The sequence below is a fragment of the Cariama cristata genome, unplaced genomic scaffold (genome assembly GCF_000690535.1).
Source record: "Cariama cristata isolate BGI_N322 unplaced genomic scaffold, ASM69053v1 scaffold24359, whole genome shotgun sequence".
In the NCBI taxonomy this organism is placed as follows: domain Eukaryota; kingdom Metazoa; phylum Chordata; class Aves; order Cariamiformes; family Cariamidae; genus Cariama; species Cariama cristata.
In genome coordinates, this window is record NW_009634405.1 from 83,557 (window position 1) to 99,216 (window position 15,660).

The following is a 15,660-nucleotide window of genomic DNA, read 5'->3' on the forward strand; positions in this document are numbered from 1 at the left end:
TGCAAGATGATACTGGCCCCGCTACCCCCTCCACGGCTGTCAGCAGCGCCTCAACCCTGACAGGTACACGTGCTTGCTGTGATTGTGTTGTGGTCCCCAAGAAAGCTGTGTTAGCTTGCAGATGTTAACTCTGTAAAACTGTGGATTTGGGTGTCAGGAATGTGAATGTCTCATGCTAAGTGGTTATTTTAGTATAGTTTTGTGGATGCGCTTGTCTTTGAAATAACATCAGTGGTTTAGTGTCTTCCAGATTACATCTTGTATTTCAGCTCTGTCACTTCAAATTGATTAAGTTCTTCTAATGCTTGAGACCGATATGATCTATGCCTACTTACAACCGCTGGGTGACTACCTGAGGCAGCATTATTTTAAGCATTAGCCAGAGCAGATCACTGCTGAGTTGGAGCTGGAGAATATGGATGTCAGCCATACTAACAGATCCCTGCTTCCCATGGTTCTATTTATCCAAAAAGTTTGGAGTAGAGACTTGAAATTTGCTGGGGGAGTGGGATTTGTATCAGGGACGTGCTACTTGCTGTCTCAGCCAAATATCCCAAAATTTGGCCAAGTTGCAGGCTTAAAAAAGTGCAGCCTAAGTTTAGTAGAGTAGGTCTTAGAAGTCAGTGTTTGACTTCTCAGAAGCTGTGACCATCCTGGGGCCATTCTCCAGCACTGGGCTGAGCTGGACCTTCCCTGTGATGGTGCCCTGGGCTGCTGTGGTGCAGGGCTGGGCTCTGGGTGCTGGAGTGTCCCCAGCAGAAGGCGAAGCTGCCTGTTTCTGAGAACAGAGGAGGCCGGAGCTGGAAACTGTTGGGAAGTAGTAAGGAGGAAAAAAAAGGAAATTTGGACCAATGGAAGTGAGCGGAGAAGTTGAACTGAAAGTTGGCAAGATAATATTTGAGAAGGAAGGCATATTTAGGGGAAGAACTAGATTGTAGTGTTGAAGAACAAGGACTAACCAGGTAAGAAGAAAAGAAACAAGTTGCTGGGAGAAAATGGGAGCAAGCAGGCAAGGCAATTGTGGATGCATTGAGGATGCATGAGGAGAGGAAAGGGGTACTGAGCAAGGAGTCCGAGTGGCAACAAGACTGGACAAAGACAAGGTGAAGGGCACAGGGCAGATGTGATGCTGGATTGATAGCAGAAGGTGGAAGTGCCTTAGAGGAAATTTGCCTCCGGACTAGAGTAAAGCCCCTCACATCTCATTATTCCTCCTCTGCAATCCAATCTGTGAAATTCCTTCAGAATTGTTCCATTTCCCTCTATGGCTCATCCTTCCAGAACATGCTGGGTGCTGCCATCATGTACTCCATTAACCCATGGGAAGAGGGGTAGGAGTGAAAGAATTAAGCTACCACATACTTCGGTGTGACATAGTGGAACCTTAGTTTCTCCATGTCATAGTAAAAGCCTAGAAACATGCTATTAAAAATTGCAAGAACACTTTCATTGCAAATTTGAGTATCTATAAGTGTAAACAGGCAAAAATGAAGCTTCCCTGGGCAGCCTACTCCCCTGAGCCTAATGCATTAGAGCAGTCTTTAATCCAGTGCATGGGATTCAGGGATACCATTGCTTCAGTGTCCCCATCCTACAAAGTTAAGGCAGAGGCAGGGGACTGCAAGAAAGGAATTTATTTCCTGTCACTGTCTCAGAGTGCTCCTCTAAAGTATAGTCGCGGCCTTTTCATATGCAGCCTCCAATTCTGGGTTCCTTATTGTCTGAGAGCCTTATTTGAAACTCTGTGGCTGTTAAATGTTGAACAGGCATCTGTTACTGAGGTCTATGGGAATGGTGCTTTGAATTTTTATTTTCGTGGTACTTCCTGCTTTACTTAGTATGCAGAGCAGTGGTGCCCACTTAAATAACGATGATCAATGTTTTGTTCTGTCCTCATTGTTCAAAATGTGGCCCTTAGGCTTTATTTATTGCACACTGCTTAAAATTTGCTTTTGAAGACAGAATGATTAATTTCCCTTGTGGACTTGCTGTGATGCTCACCACTTTCATTTCTAAGCACCTTGTAAATTCTAATTAATGTATTTTCACAGTGCCCCTTTAAGGTGTCAGATGGGGAACTGAGGCACCAAGCTTGAGTACAGCACTCCCAGCCCCCAGCATCTGCTATTGTTATGTGCCTCGTCTGATTTTGAAGATTACTTTGCATTTTATATATAATTATAGCAGGTTTAAGTAACTCAAGACTAAATTGCACTGGTGCACAGAAGGGGGCAAATTAAGGTTGTCTTTGCAATCCACATTTTTAGTTTCCCTGACTTTAGTACCTTAGTATTCTCTTAAAGTGGATTTTTTAAGTGCAACTCCAGTAGAACCTGGCTCTTCTATTACAGGCAGTTTTAACTTAAAGATTGACAGTTCTTGCTGGTTGTAAAAATGGAGCACTTTCCATAAACCTGTTTTCATCTGTGAATGATCCCATTGAAATGGCTTGCCTATAGAACTGCACCACAGCTTTAGGATTCATGTAACTGCTACTGAGCAACGTGATTTCATTAGCGAGCTTTTCCAACAGAATAGAAGCCGCTAATTTTCTGTATTCAGAATAACACCATTTCTGTACATAAAAATTCAAGCCCTGGGGTTTCTTCTTAGGAAAATTTACTCTTGGACTGCATGTAAACATGACTTTGATTTAATGTATTTTGCCTGTAGGGGAATAGACTGTTAGGAATTCCCTGTGGTTCTAATCTGTTTTAATTTAAACTGTAGCTGGGAGCACTGCAGATTTCTCTGATCCACGAGCTCGCAGTAATAGCAATGAAGGCCCAGACTTTACCACTCCAAAAGCCATCAGCGATTTGGCAGTGCGGCGGGCACGACACAGGTTGCTCTCTGGGGAATCAGGGGAGAAACGTACCTCAAGACCTGTCAATAAAGTGATTAAATCAGCATCTGCTACTGCCTTGTCTCTCCTGATTCCCTCAGGTAAGAAATGCCTAGGTGAGGCATTGTCAGAATCTGCAAGCACTAAACAAAAGGTCTGCAGACAGATCCTCCCCCTTCGCTCTCCTGGAATAATTCCCTTACTGGCAGGAGGGGAGAGATCTAACTTTTGCAGTTGGTTTAATATTTACTGCTCGGCAGGATAATGAATATTGCTTTGCCATAGACAGCGGCATTGTGCGTGTGGTCTGACTGCAGCTTCTGCAAATGGCAGCTGGGAAAAAAAATAATTTTGTTTGAATTGGCTCCTAGCTGGTCTCTAGGCAATGGTGTAGCAAGGAGGTATAGAGACACAGAACGATTTTAACCCTCAAGGTACTATTTTTTGGGGTCACGTGCTAACTACGGCACTGTTTGGGAACTGAATGTGTCTGGTGTGTTCATGCACCAGGAAGTTTCAGTAACTCCAGATAACTTGGTTGAGATTGAGTGTTCAAGAATTCAGTAGTGTAAGTAACTCACAAAGTAAGTCAACATTGAGTAGCTTACCTTCTTGGCCCGGCTCTGTCTCCAAGCAGAGCCAGACCTTGACAATTCCTAGTGCCAGGTAGTGACTTCTAGTGAACAGCCCAACCATGCTGAGCTAAAAAAAAGCAGGAAGCTCTCCCCACAGGGGCTTTGTCCCTCTTTCCAGAGGATAAAGCCAAGCTGTGTTTCCAGGGCTGTACCTGTTCCTGCCTAGATGGGAGCAAGAAATGGCAGCTGGACCACGAGTACCAGCCCAGCAGAACCTGCCGGCAGAGCCGTGCCTGCCTGCCCCTCTCAGCCGGCGAGCTGGAGGCAGGTATGCAACTGCTGCTTGGCACCGTCGTGGTGATGCACGTTACATTTCTTGTGGTTTGCGCACTGGTTGCTTTTCAAACTACAAACTCCCTCATGAAAACCTCCAAAATGTGTATTTAATCACCCAGCAAAGGTTCCTCCAGAGCTGCTCTCATCTGCCGGGTAAATATGTGCTGGGCAATTCAGCAGGTGTTTCTTAATGGATTAGAGATTACCTTTTACAGATGCATTTAATATTCCTGCTCTTTGGGTTTATTTTACTGATGTTGACCAGTTTCACTTTAAAATGAGAGTTCTGTGTTGACTTTGTATTTTTAAAAGTAGATGTTGTTCCACTAGCAAGAAGAGTCAGATAGTTTAGCTGATAGCCCAGCCCTTGGCTGTTCATTTGGGAAATGCATGCTAAAATACACTTGTGATGCTGTTTTTCAGTAGCAAAGTCCCTGCAGTAGCTAATTTTTTAGGGTTAGATAATTTTGCTCCTGTGAATTTAAAACACTACCAAAACTACCTAGATGTAGTAGTTGTCTGATTGCCTACTGATTTTTTTGTGTTAAGACTAATTGATTCTGATTTATCTCAGCACCAACACCTAACTTGCACCAAGATCTAGAGACTATCTGATCCTTTGGAGGATAATATATCATAAACTTGAAATGGGGTGTTCCAGGATTGTGCCTAGAGCAAATGCTTATGATGGGTTGTAAATCCCTGAAAGAGAAGTAGTAAACACTGTGACCCAACCATAATCCTAGGTGAGCAGTGCTGCTGTATTAAATACACGCCTCCAAATATGCTTTTGGAAACTCTGCTGTTTTTTGTATTTTGAAACATGAATTAGTTGAAGCTGCAGGCAAACCCAGCTCTGGTGAAGACCACCAGCTCTAAGAGCATTGGGAGAGATGATTTCCTAGCTGTTCTCTAACAAGAATTTTCTCTCTTTTGGAGGCCTGGTTTCCTAATTTTTGCCCACCTTTGTGTCATCACTGTAGATCACCACACGTGTTCTCCATTGGCCAGTCCAATGTCACCTCATTCTCTGTCCTCCAACCCATCTTCGAGGGACTCCTCACCTAGCCGCGACTTTTCTCCTGCTATCGCAAACCTGAAACCACCAATCATCATCCATCGGGCTGGAAAGAAATACGGTTTCACTCTCCGTGCCATTCGCGTCTATATGGGTGACAGTGATATCTACACTGTGCATCACATGGTCTGGGTATGTCTCTGCTTTTCTAAAAAGAGTACCCTTGGGGCCAGAAATGCATTTAGCCAGGGTTGTGGGATTTATAAATTGTATTTTGCCACCCTGTTTTCTCTCTCCTTATTTGGACCCGAAATTATCTTTTTGGGGTGGAGGGAACCTTTTATAAATAAATAAATAAATATCAGCACTTTGGATTTTACCTCTAGCAGTTTTCAAGCCCATCACAGAACCACAGCAACCTTTCTTTCCTTCTTTCTTCCCTGGTTACATGAATCCACCTTCTTTCACCTGTAGCACATACTTTAAAGCATGTTTCTGTGTACATACCCTCTTTCTCTTTATTGGGGTGTTGCATGAGGGCCAGTCATAGCTAATTTATTCAGACCTGTGTTAGTGATTATAGCCTGCTTCTGATCAGTTCAGTCTGCTGGGGTTTTCCAAGCAGTTGCTTGGAATTGATTACAAGCCTTAAAGCTTCACTGCTGCTATGCTGATTGCCTCGGGATTTAGCTCTTGGCTTAGTTGTGTGCTGTGCTAAAAGGTCTGGTTTCCATGTCTGTGTATCTTCCTTCCCATTACTTCTGGCACTTGATCCCTGTGTTCCTCTTTTGTTAGCATATATGACTTCTAGGAATGATCTGTTCCCTGAAGCAGTGTTGTTTGAATTGTGTAGTTAGGGAGAATGGAGTCAAAGTAAAGGTGGTTCATTCTTTTCCTTGTATCTCTGTGTTCATTAGACAATTTGGACTTCATATGCTTTGGTCGTTATTTAACACTCATTCTTACCTAGAAAAATAATCTGAAACTGCATTTTTCCCTTGCTCCTCTCTGCTTTCATTGAAAAATGCTGAGTTTACCAAGATACTGTTTTTGTAGTCTTTTCTGGCTAGAAAGAGAGTTGTAGTATTCTCAAATGTATCTGTCTCTTCGCTGTAAAGGAGGCTTACCTTTCTGAGCAGTGATGGGGAAAGGCAATGCGTTCATGGGGGAAAAGATCTGATGTTGGATAGGTTAATAAAGGATGGAAAGTGGAAAAAGAAACTCTTTTTGGGATGAGATGCAATATAGGCACCATAAACACATGGCACAGAGTCTTATTTAAAAGTCTGTTGGCTTCCTTGGGTTCCAGCATGTACGTGGAAGGATGCTGGATTTGGGATGGCAAAGAAATTGGAAAAGGTTGAATGCTTGTCTGGAAATCAAGAGTATCTAGTTAACATTCCTGAGTGCTGAAAATTTTTGGAAGTGTGTTAAGCCTTTTGCTTTAGGAGGAGCTAGTCTCTTGATCAGCTTAACCATCCTGGCTGGCTGCCTTGGATCGGGAGAAGATTGGCAGGATGCTGGGGGAGGAGTGGAAGAGCGCAGATTTTTGTGCTTGGCTGTGCCAGTCAGTGGTTTCTTTCACCCTTCTTTGAAGCAGCTGATGCTGGCTGCATCAAGAGTTGAGATGGATGGGCTTTGAGTCTGATCTGGCCAGCCATCTTGTACATTCCTCTTCTCAAATCAGTCATGCCCTTCTCATTGCCAGCACGTGGAGGAAGGCGGTCCAGCGAACGAAGCAGGTCTGCGTGAAGGGGATCTGATAACCCATGTCAACGGGGAGCCAGTCCATGGACTGGTGCACACAGAAGTGGTGGAGCTGATTCTGAAGGTAGGGACTCAGAACTGTTACATTTTTCGAAAATATGAGCCAGCTTGTTTAAAACGCCGTAGGTATCTGATTGACATTGTCTGAAATACAAGTATGTACACAGCACCTGGCCCTTGTTTTGCAAAATACCATTGCTGCAGCTTGATCCCTGAATCTCCAAAATTTCTGTGTATAATTTAAGCTGAACTCAGATATTTTTTTGTGAGAAATAAGCTCCCATCAGATACATTTTTATCAGCAGTAGAGACGAAGGTTAATAAGATTTAAGTATACCATTCCTCAAATATCACTTTAAGAAACAAATACTTTAAAATTTTTCCAGATTACTTTTATTTTTTGCCCTTAGCCTGTGCTAATGTTATTAGCTCTTAATACTGCTTTCTCAAGGATTATTCCTAGTGGTATTTAAAAGCAGCTTTGTAATGGTTGGTCTTAAAATTATCCAGTTAAATGACTTGCATTTTGATACCTTCTCTGAGCTGAATCCATTTACGGAAATAAAGCCCAAAGTTTTGGACTGTTCCAAGAGACAGGAGCCTTTGGGATTGCAAATAGAGGAGAAATCAGGATTATTTTTTTTTTTTTCAAGTTGAGTGAGACAAACCATACTCTGTGTTGCGGATTCATCATGATAGATGCCTGATATGCTCACATCTGGCATCAGTCAGAGCACTGGGAATAGGGTTGGTGACAGAATATCACTTTGTTCAGGTTTCCAAGTATTAGAAGCGTTAAATTGAGGCAGTTGGGATCTCAATGGGAGAGGTCAGATGCTGTGTTCTATCTGCTCTGGGAAGCTTTACCTACCAGCTGGGGTCTGAGCTAATCATTTGTGAAAGCCTGACTAAAGAGGGCTCTCTCTCAGCAATTACTTAATAAACGATAGGTGGAAATGCAAAGGGGGAAATGGAGTTTGACAAAGGGTTACAAAATGGCAGGCAGCAATAAACTAGCAGCCTCCCTGCTTAACCTGCAGATCTGCTTCAAATAGCCACGCTTTAAGCAATGTGTCTGTGTCTTGTTTCTGACAGAGTGGAAATAAAGTGTCCATCTCCACCACGCCATTTGAGAACACGTCCATCAAAGTTGGTCCAGCTCGAAAAGCCAGCTACAAATCCAAGATGGCTCGTAGAAACAAGAAGAGCAAAACTAAGGATGGTCAGGAAAGGTTCGTTTTGATGTTTCTCTGTGAAAATAAAATGGTAACCAAGATAATGTAAGAGAGATCTTGTCAAATCAGTTTGCAGATAATGTATATCAGCAGGGACATCCTTTGGTGGCTCTTTTCTTTTTGTTTTCTTTTTCTCTTTAGCTGTGCCATAAAATTGGCTGAAATATGCCAATAAAGGTAAAGAAATAATTTGGACTTGTAAACAACTTTTGAATGCTCTTCCACAGTAAGAAGAAGAGTTCATTGTTGAGGAAGATCACTAAACAAGCATCGCTACTTCACACCAGCCGGAGTTTATCTTCACTAAACCGCTCTCTGTCTTCTGGAGAAAGTGTGCCTGGCTCTCCAACTCACAACCTGTCTCCTCGGTCACCAACGCAGAGTTACAGATCCACTCCTGACTCTGTACACTCAGGTAAAAAAAAGAAAAAAAAAAAAAAAACAAAACAAAAAAAACCCAAAAGTCCACCCCAACAGAAAAAAGTTTGGAGAAGAATTTTGCTTATTGATGAATTTTTGGAGTAAAAGACACAGCAGCAGGTAGTAGGTCTGTTTGTGAAATAAAATGACAGCTGTGATGTTGATTACCTTAAGGATGGATGTATTCTCATTCATTGATTCATTTAAAAATGAAAATCCATACATCCTTTTTAAGAATGCATTTGCTGTACTACAGCATCCTTTCACTTTGATGCAAATGTGTATTGTCAGTTTCAGTGTTTTTATAGCAGCTTGACACATTTTCTATATTAGATCAGAGAAAAGGAATCAAAACAGTGTGGCAAAGTCATATTTGAAAATTGAATCAGCTGATGGAATAAAGAGATTTGCATCTTGAGAATAGCAGTGAAACACATTTTCAATAACTTGTTTTAATGACCAAAGATATATTAATCATCTTAGTCTTTTTTTTTTTTCTCCCCCCTCTCTTTTAAGTTGGTGGCAATTCTTCCCAGAGCAGCTCTCCCAGTTCCAGTGTTCCCAATTCTCCAGCCAGCTCTGGACACATCCGACCCAGCTCTCTGCATGGACTAGCACCAAAGCTTCAAAGGCAGTACAGATCGCCAAGGCGTAAATCTGCGGGAAACATCCCTCTGTCACCACTAGCTCACACTCCGTCACCAACCCCACAGTCCACATCACCGCAGCGCTCCCCGTCTCCTTTACCAGGACACTCCGTTGGCAGCTCCAGTATTATTCAGTCTTTTCCAGTAAAACTACACTCCTCTCCACCACTGGTGAGACAAATTTCTCGCCCCAAAAGCGCTGAACCCCCTCGGTCTCCTTTGCTAAAGAGAGTGCAGTCGGCTGAGAAACTGGCTGCCTCGCTGTCCTCTTCGGAGAAGAAGCTGGCTTCCTCACGTAAACATAGTTTGGATATCTCTCACTCTGAATTTAAGAAGGAAATGCTACAGAGGGATCCTAGTCTCCAGAGCTTACAAGAATCTGCAAATGAAACAACGGGTGGCAAACTTGGGCTAGCGGAAAAAGGGATGTTGCAGAAGCCGGGTTCACGGAAGTTGGGTGCTATTCGACAGGACAGGGTGGAGAGGAGGGAGTCTCTGCAAAAGCAAGAGGCCATCAGAGAAGTAGATTCTTCCGAAGATGAAACGGATGATGGTTCAGAAGATAGTCAGGATGGGAGAAGACTGGACAAACCCCCTGACAGTGGAGACCAAGGCTCAGATTCTTTTAATGAGGATAATAAGTTTTCATCTAAACTGGAAAGCAAGGATAGTATTGAAGATGATGCCTTTCTACCTGAAGATCCAAAAGGTACAGAAGATTTGCAGAAGGGAAATAAACAACAAGCCAAGCCTGTTTCAGAGCCACTGCAAATTGGCGTACACCCTTTCCCATCAGAGGTCCTCCCAAGAACTTCTCCAGAAAAATTAGCTAATTCAGAAAAGCAATTGCTAAGATCAGAAACAGCTGCAAAAGAACCTAAATTGCCAGAAAACAAAACTTTTGAGTGTTTTGGTCCAAAAGACAAGTCTTCTGAAGCAGTCAAAGACCTAGGGAGAACTACAAGTACTCAAAAACCAATAGATCGCATGGAACATATACAGTGCCCGTCTATCAAACTCCTGGAACTTGAAGAAGGTGACTCTTCAGGGGCCTCGTGTGGTCAGGTTGACCTGAAAGACCCTCTGCTAACAGAAAGCAGTCAGAAAAAACAGGATTCCAAACCTCTGCTGGCACTTTCTTCGTGGTGTACGGGAAGCGTGAGAACTCCTCTCTCGGTAAGCCCTGCGGATCGCAGTGAGAAGGATCACAAGGAGACATTTCAACCTGCAGAACAGCACAGCACCTCATTTCTGTCTCCTGGAAGCGCGAGTGAAATGTCCCAAAAAAGTCCGACTACTGAAAAGCAACCCAGCTCGTCGCAGGCAGAGAGCGCTTCAACCGCCAGCAAAACGAGCCCAGCAGGTCCTGTATCCTCCACACTCCTCGTCCCCAGTGCTATCGAAAGAGCTCTCTCTGTGTCTCAGTTAGTGCCGCTAGCTCAGAGCGTGTTAGGCCCTTTGAAGCTCAGTATGTCTGGTTCCGGAGAGGTGGAAAAGAGAAAGGATTTCCCCCATTTAGGTGCCTCCTGTAAAGAAGAGAGGGATTCAAAGCAAAAAGGGCAGGAAACTTCACAAGCAGGAGCGTGTCAAGAGAAAACCAAACTATCTAGCACAGACGGTCTGACCACAAGGAGCGAATCCCGTGCAGAGTTGTTAAACTCAGCAAAGCCCTGGGAGGCAACGTGTCCTGTGGTGGGAAAAAAGGAGGCAACTTTTTGCAGTGCTAAAGCATCTGAAGTGTTGGGAGGTAGCTGCAAAATCACTCCATCAAAAGAGCTGTCTCACACTCTTGGACAAGCAGCCCTGAGAGCCTCTCCTCTGCCAGATGGCAGCACGAGGCCCTGTAAAGAAGGGGCTCTCGCGCAAGCAAAAAGCAGAGAGGTTGGAAATCAGTTAAAAATACAAGACTTTCCCCTGTCACATGATGGTGCTGTAAAGAAAACATAGCAGCATCCCTGGTACACGTGGACTGGAGCATTCTACATTCAAAATAGAGACTGCATGTTTGAATTTTGTAATATACACTAATATAAAATAGAACTTGTGTACATCTATTTTTGGGAGGGTTTTTTTCATACTGTTTTTTGTGTTTTTTCATCCTTGCTATTCTATTTTTGTACACAGTAATGCTTGCTGTTTGAGGTCTCTTTAGAACAGGGTATCTTTAAAGCAGGGCTTAAGAAACAGTTTGTTGATTTTTTTCTTTTTTTTTTCTTTTTTTTTTTTTTCTCCTTCCAGACCTTTTACTTTGCCTGAGTTTAGGGCCTGTTGTGTTCTTCCCTCTAATCTTGCATTTATTTGAGATCCCAAAAATTCTGAATACAAAAAAGGCAGCTTACTTTCAGATTTCTACTTTTCAACCTCATCTTTGAAATGCCATTGCAATTCACAAATTTCAGGTTTTTTTCTTTGAATTTACAATCTGGTATCCTTTGACAAGGAGAAGAAACTACTCTCTTGCCGGCAAGTTATGCTGGAACTATAGACCCTCTTTGGTGCAAGTAAGACCTCTTTGTCGCTGTGTGCATTCACAGTCCTGCACATGTCCTTAGAGGATACAGAGGCAAGGGACTTGGCTGGAGGGGTTGGACAGAGAGAGATCCCTGGCTTCTCTTTAAACCAAGTAAAAGTATTTTTTCAATGGAATTATCAGAAAGAGAAGTCTCCAATCCGTAAGCTGGTTTGGGGCGGGATTGTTTTTACTTATCCTTTATGGGATACATGGCAATTCTTCCCTCTGTTTTTAAAATTTTAGTGTTGTTTTATCTTCCTTTCTCTGGCTTCAATTCATAACTTGCCCTGCCTCAGAGTAAATGACCCCAGGAAAGGGGTGCCTTGTAGGTTGATTTTAAAGTAGAGAAATTTGTAGTCCTGTGTTCTCCAGTATGTCTCGGGCAAAGTTATTGCAATGATAAATGACCTTTGGAGACTTTTCCTTCTCTTGGTGAGTCTAAATAGGTAGGGATTTTAAGGTGTTCCTTAACATTTCTGAATTGGGGCTTGGGAAACTTGCTGAGTTTTCTGAATCTGCCCGTTTTAAAAACAAAAAACCTATGAAGAGTTCCGACTCCTTGAGTTCTGTGGACAAGCTGCAAGCAGACTTCAAAACACATACGATATTTTAAGATTTCAGCTTTGATAGCTAGATCATTTCCACTGCTGAGGTCACTTTCCATTAAAAAAATTACTCTTTGCTCTTAGGTTTAGACATTGCTTTGCTTTAAGCGTGACCAACTCTGGATAACAGTGCTCTTTGCTGAGGATTAGATCAATAATAATACACCAATAAATATGTCGAGTGGTGATACCTATAGCACTGTAAGCCATTTCTTCATCCAATTAAAGGTTCCTCTCAATGAACACTCCCGTCATTTGTCCCGGATTGTGCTCAGCTTTTATTCTAGTCTTGTCTGAGTGTATCTCCCTGCGGATCACCCGCAAGGTCTAGTATCCTGCTCACTGGCTTACTCTGTTAGAATCAGAATGACTGTGCAACAGTATTTCAAGCTAAAACCTGCCTCTGTTGGTCTGATTTCATTACACCGCCGCTCGCTTCATTGTCTTGGCTTTTTCTGAACTTGAAGCTTTGATTTGCTTCCCCTGAACGCAAAGAGGTTTCTATATAGGATTATATTTTCTCCATCTCTTTCAACTTGATTTCAGCTCAATCCACAAATCACAAAAATCTCTGGAATCCCATCCTGCTGCTTTCTGTATACCCGTTGTTTCCCCCCATTATATACTTGATTTTGTCTGCTTGGATTTCATTCCTGGACCAAGTTTTGGTTTGGTTTATTTTTTTTTTAACACATTTAAATGAGTGTTTACTCCGTGTGTTTGTGTGAACATGTATGGTGTTGTTAATACACTAACCAAAGCCTCAACGCTCCCAGATAACACATTAATAAGTGTTGCTGTGACAGTATTGAGAGCAGAGCCTGCTGTGCTGTCTCTTTGCTCTTTTCCCTGGAATTCATAGGCTACTCATATACACTTGGTTTGCAGTTATAAGCCACGATATTTCCACTGCCTTGTCAGGGTCCTGGGTATCTCCAGCCTCTCAAAACATGCTTGTTGATGATCATCATTTTGTGCTGATTTGGAGCGATAGCAAGTAAGGAACAGACTTGGCAGGATCTGGTACTTACCTGGCTGGTTTTCTCCCCAATGGGTTGATCTACTAAAAAACTGCTGAGAAATAAGGTCCAACTGGCAGTACAGTGTATGATAAAATGGACAGGAATAGTGAAACATTGATTCAGCATCCTGAGTGTCTGGTAATTACAAAGGCAGGCCTCAAGCTTGTCTCCTGAGAGCACCTAACCTTGGCGAGATGGAAGTCTCTGTGTAAATTCAGTAGTGAGCCCAGAGTCGTGCGAGGATGCGGTCGGACCTGGCTGTTCCCTGGGTGTCAGGTCCTCGTTTCCTTCTCCTTGCGGTGACACAGCTGCTTCTGTGAGCGTGCTCCTGGGGCATCCACAAAGGGCCCTGCGTTTAAAAAAACCTAAGGGGAAAACCAACCACCGCTTTTAGGAGAGAGGGCTGGGTAACCTGGCTCACCCTGCGCAGGTTGGGAAGGGACCCTCTGAAGGTACCAGCTCTGTTAGCTGCTGACTCCCTCCCTCTGCAGCCGGTGGTTCCAGCACTGAACTGCAGAGTTATCCTTTCTTATGCATAAAAAAGAGCAGTGAAAAACCTTGCTATGTCACAGCTTTTGCTACTTTTGCCTGAATTGGCCCAAGAAGAGGTGAGGCATGTGTTTTGTCGCCTCTTTTGTAGCTACGGTACAGAAAGTCATCGGTGCAATTTAAAAAAACCTGGATTTTTGGAAGCCGAAGCCAAACAGTGTTACCAGGAAAGCATCCTAGGGAAGTCCTGTATCCCCTGTTCCTGATCAGTCCTGCAATTTCCCTTGGTGTGCCAGGTGCCATGTCATCCCAGTTCCACCTTCTGTCAAATTTACATGGTGCACCTTGGCAAAAAGATGACTTCTATAAATTTTTAATAATAAGCCAGGTAGATACACCAAGACTGATTCCTTGCTCTGCTAAGAATTGCTTAAATACCCTCTCAAATAAGCTTGCAAAACATGTCAGGGAGGAAGGAGATGTTGGAAAAGATGTGTGTGAAGGACACGAGTCTGTTCCCCAGCGCAGGATTGGACCCGCGGTACCCGAGCGAAGCATTCAGCAAGGCGAGAACTTGGCCTCCGTAGATAACCCGGAGTCAGGCAGGCGGGAGATAGAAGTTGCGTGCATGTGGTGTGCGTTTGGTGAATGAGCCATGCATATAACCATCCAAATACGCTGCTTCCCTGCTTCCTTTCCCTGTTCCCTTCGGTCAGCCTGGATGTGTCCCCTGCTCCTCACCCGCGTTGGGATGTCGGCATCAAAGCTGGTCCCAGCCTCTGCAGCTCCCTCTGCTAAAAAAGGCTGCTCATTCCTGCCCCATGCCTCATTTCAATGTTATTTTTCCTTTTGTCTCTTACTGTTGCAAGCTAAAAGAAATGGATGATATTTATTGTAAATATTAGACTTTAGCATTGTAACGGCCGCTCCTGGGTCCGAATGTCAGAGGCCTTTGGCTGCTAATATACTAAAGAGCGCTTGCCGGGGAAGGGGTAGGAGTGACCAGTGGTTTTGGTTGCCACACTTGCATTAAGGTGTGATTTGGAGTATTTTAATATTATTTTTTTTTTCTTCTGAAGAGGGGAGGATAAAGTCTTTCTCTGGTTTTCTCTTACTGGATGTGAAGGATAATTCTGTACTTCTAGTAGAAGATTTGACAGAAGTGTGTGTTTACGTTGTGTTCAATTACCATATCCAGGTGGCTGTGAGAGCACCTCCTGAGCTGGGCTCTGCCAAGCTGTGTCATTCAGCACTTAGCTAGATAAGAGAAAGTGTGGAATTTCTGTGTTTTTAGAAACTTGAACAATTGCCACATAATAGCGGTGCAATAATTTTTATTCATGTTGTACCTGCATGTCGATGTTCAAATCCTCCTCCAAAATAAATTTAATTTTTTTTTTTTTTACATAAATTCAAACTCGTGTGTGTCTCTTCTTCGGTCTCCCCTTGCTCTCCCACAGCGCCGGGGGTGGCTGTGCCTTCAGCCTCCCGGCTCAACCGGCTGCTGGATGGGGCAGAAAACAGCCTGCGGAGCGTCTGGGTGTCAGAGGTGTCGGAGTAAATCTGCCAGGCTGGCTGGGATTTTTTGCTCCATGGGCCAGATGTATGCATAAGCCAAAGCTTTCTACTCTGAAGCTCAAGCCCAGAATTTACCGTCCTTCCACCGAGAGTCCCTTAAGTGCATGGTGTCCAGTGTCGCTGCTAATGCAGGGTCCTACTAAAGGGGTAAAAACGTCTAAGATGTGAAACTTCGCTGAGCAACAGAAGAAAACGGCAAGACGAGATGTGGCTGACCCCAACTGAGCACAACAGCTGATGGGTGTATGAATTGCATGCACAATAAAATCCAAAGGGCAGCGGCTGCCAGCGGCACAGGTACGGCATTGGCTTGGATTAGCCAAACGGCACGAGGCAGCAGGAGTCTTCTTGTGCACCCGGTTATTTAGGCTGTCTTGATAATACACCACCCAAAACCTTTCCAAAAACAGCCCTCCGCTATTAATATTTGCTGGTGTGCACTCGCCACGTGAAAAGCCTTCAAAGGCTTGTTCCTGTCCTTGGAAATAAAGAGCTGGGGAGACGCTCGTGTCTGGGGGCGTTGGGCTCGGCCTCGTTCACTGCTGCTGAGGATGCTCAAAATATCTCCTGTCTCCATGCTCCAGAGAAGCTGCTGAGCAGAAATTAGGGGG

At 43.7% G+C, this 15,660-nt stretch overlaps 1 protein-coding gene across 1 annotated transcript in view; it reads left to right on the top strand.

The window, feature by feature from the left end:
* LOC104167030 (microtubule-associated serine/threonine-protein kinase 2-like) overlaps positions 1–11,036 on the top strand; it is a 66,380-nt gene extending 55,344 nt beyond the window's left edge. The window contains exons 21-27 of the mRNA XM_009707151.1: positions 1–63; positions 2,731–2,946; positions 4,740–4,966; positions 6,483–6,605; positions 7,637–7,773; positions 8,004–8,191; positions 8,713–11,036. The exon at positions 1–63 is cut by the window's left edge and continues 236 nt beyond it. Coding sequence (XP_009705453.1) covers positions 1–63; positions 2,731–2,946; positions 4,740–4,966; positions 6,483–6,605; positions 7,637–7,773; positions 8,004–8,191; positions 8,713–10,790 — 3,032 coding nt within the window. The 3' untranslated portion in view covers positions 10,791–11,036. The remainder of the gene's footprint in view (positions 64–2,730; positions 2,947–4,739; positions 4,967–6,482; positions 6,606–7,636; positions 7,774–8,003; positions 8,192–8,712) is intronic.
* Positions 11,037–15,660: the final 4,624 nt, after the last annotated feature.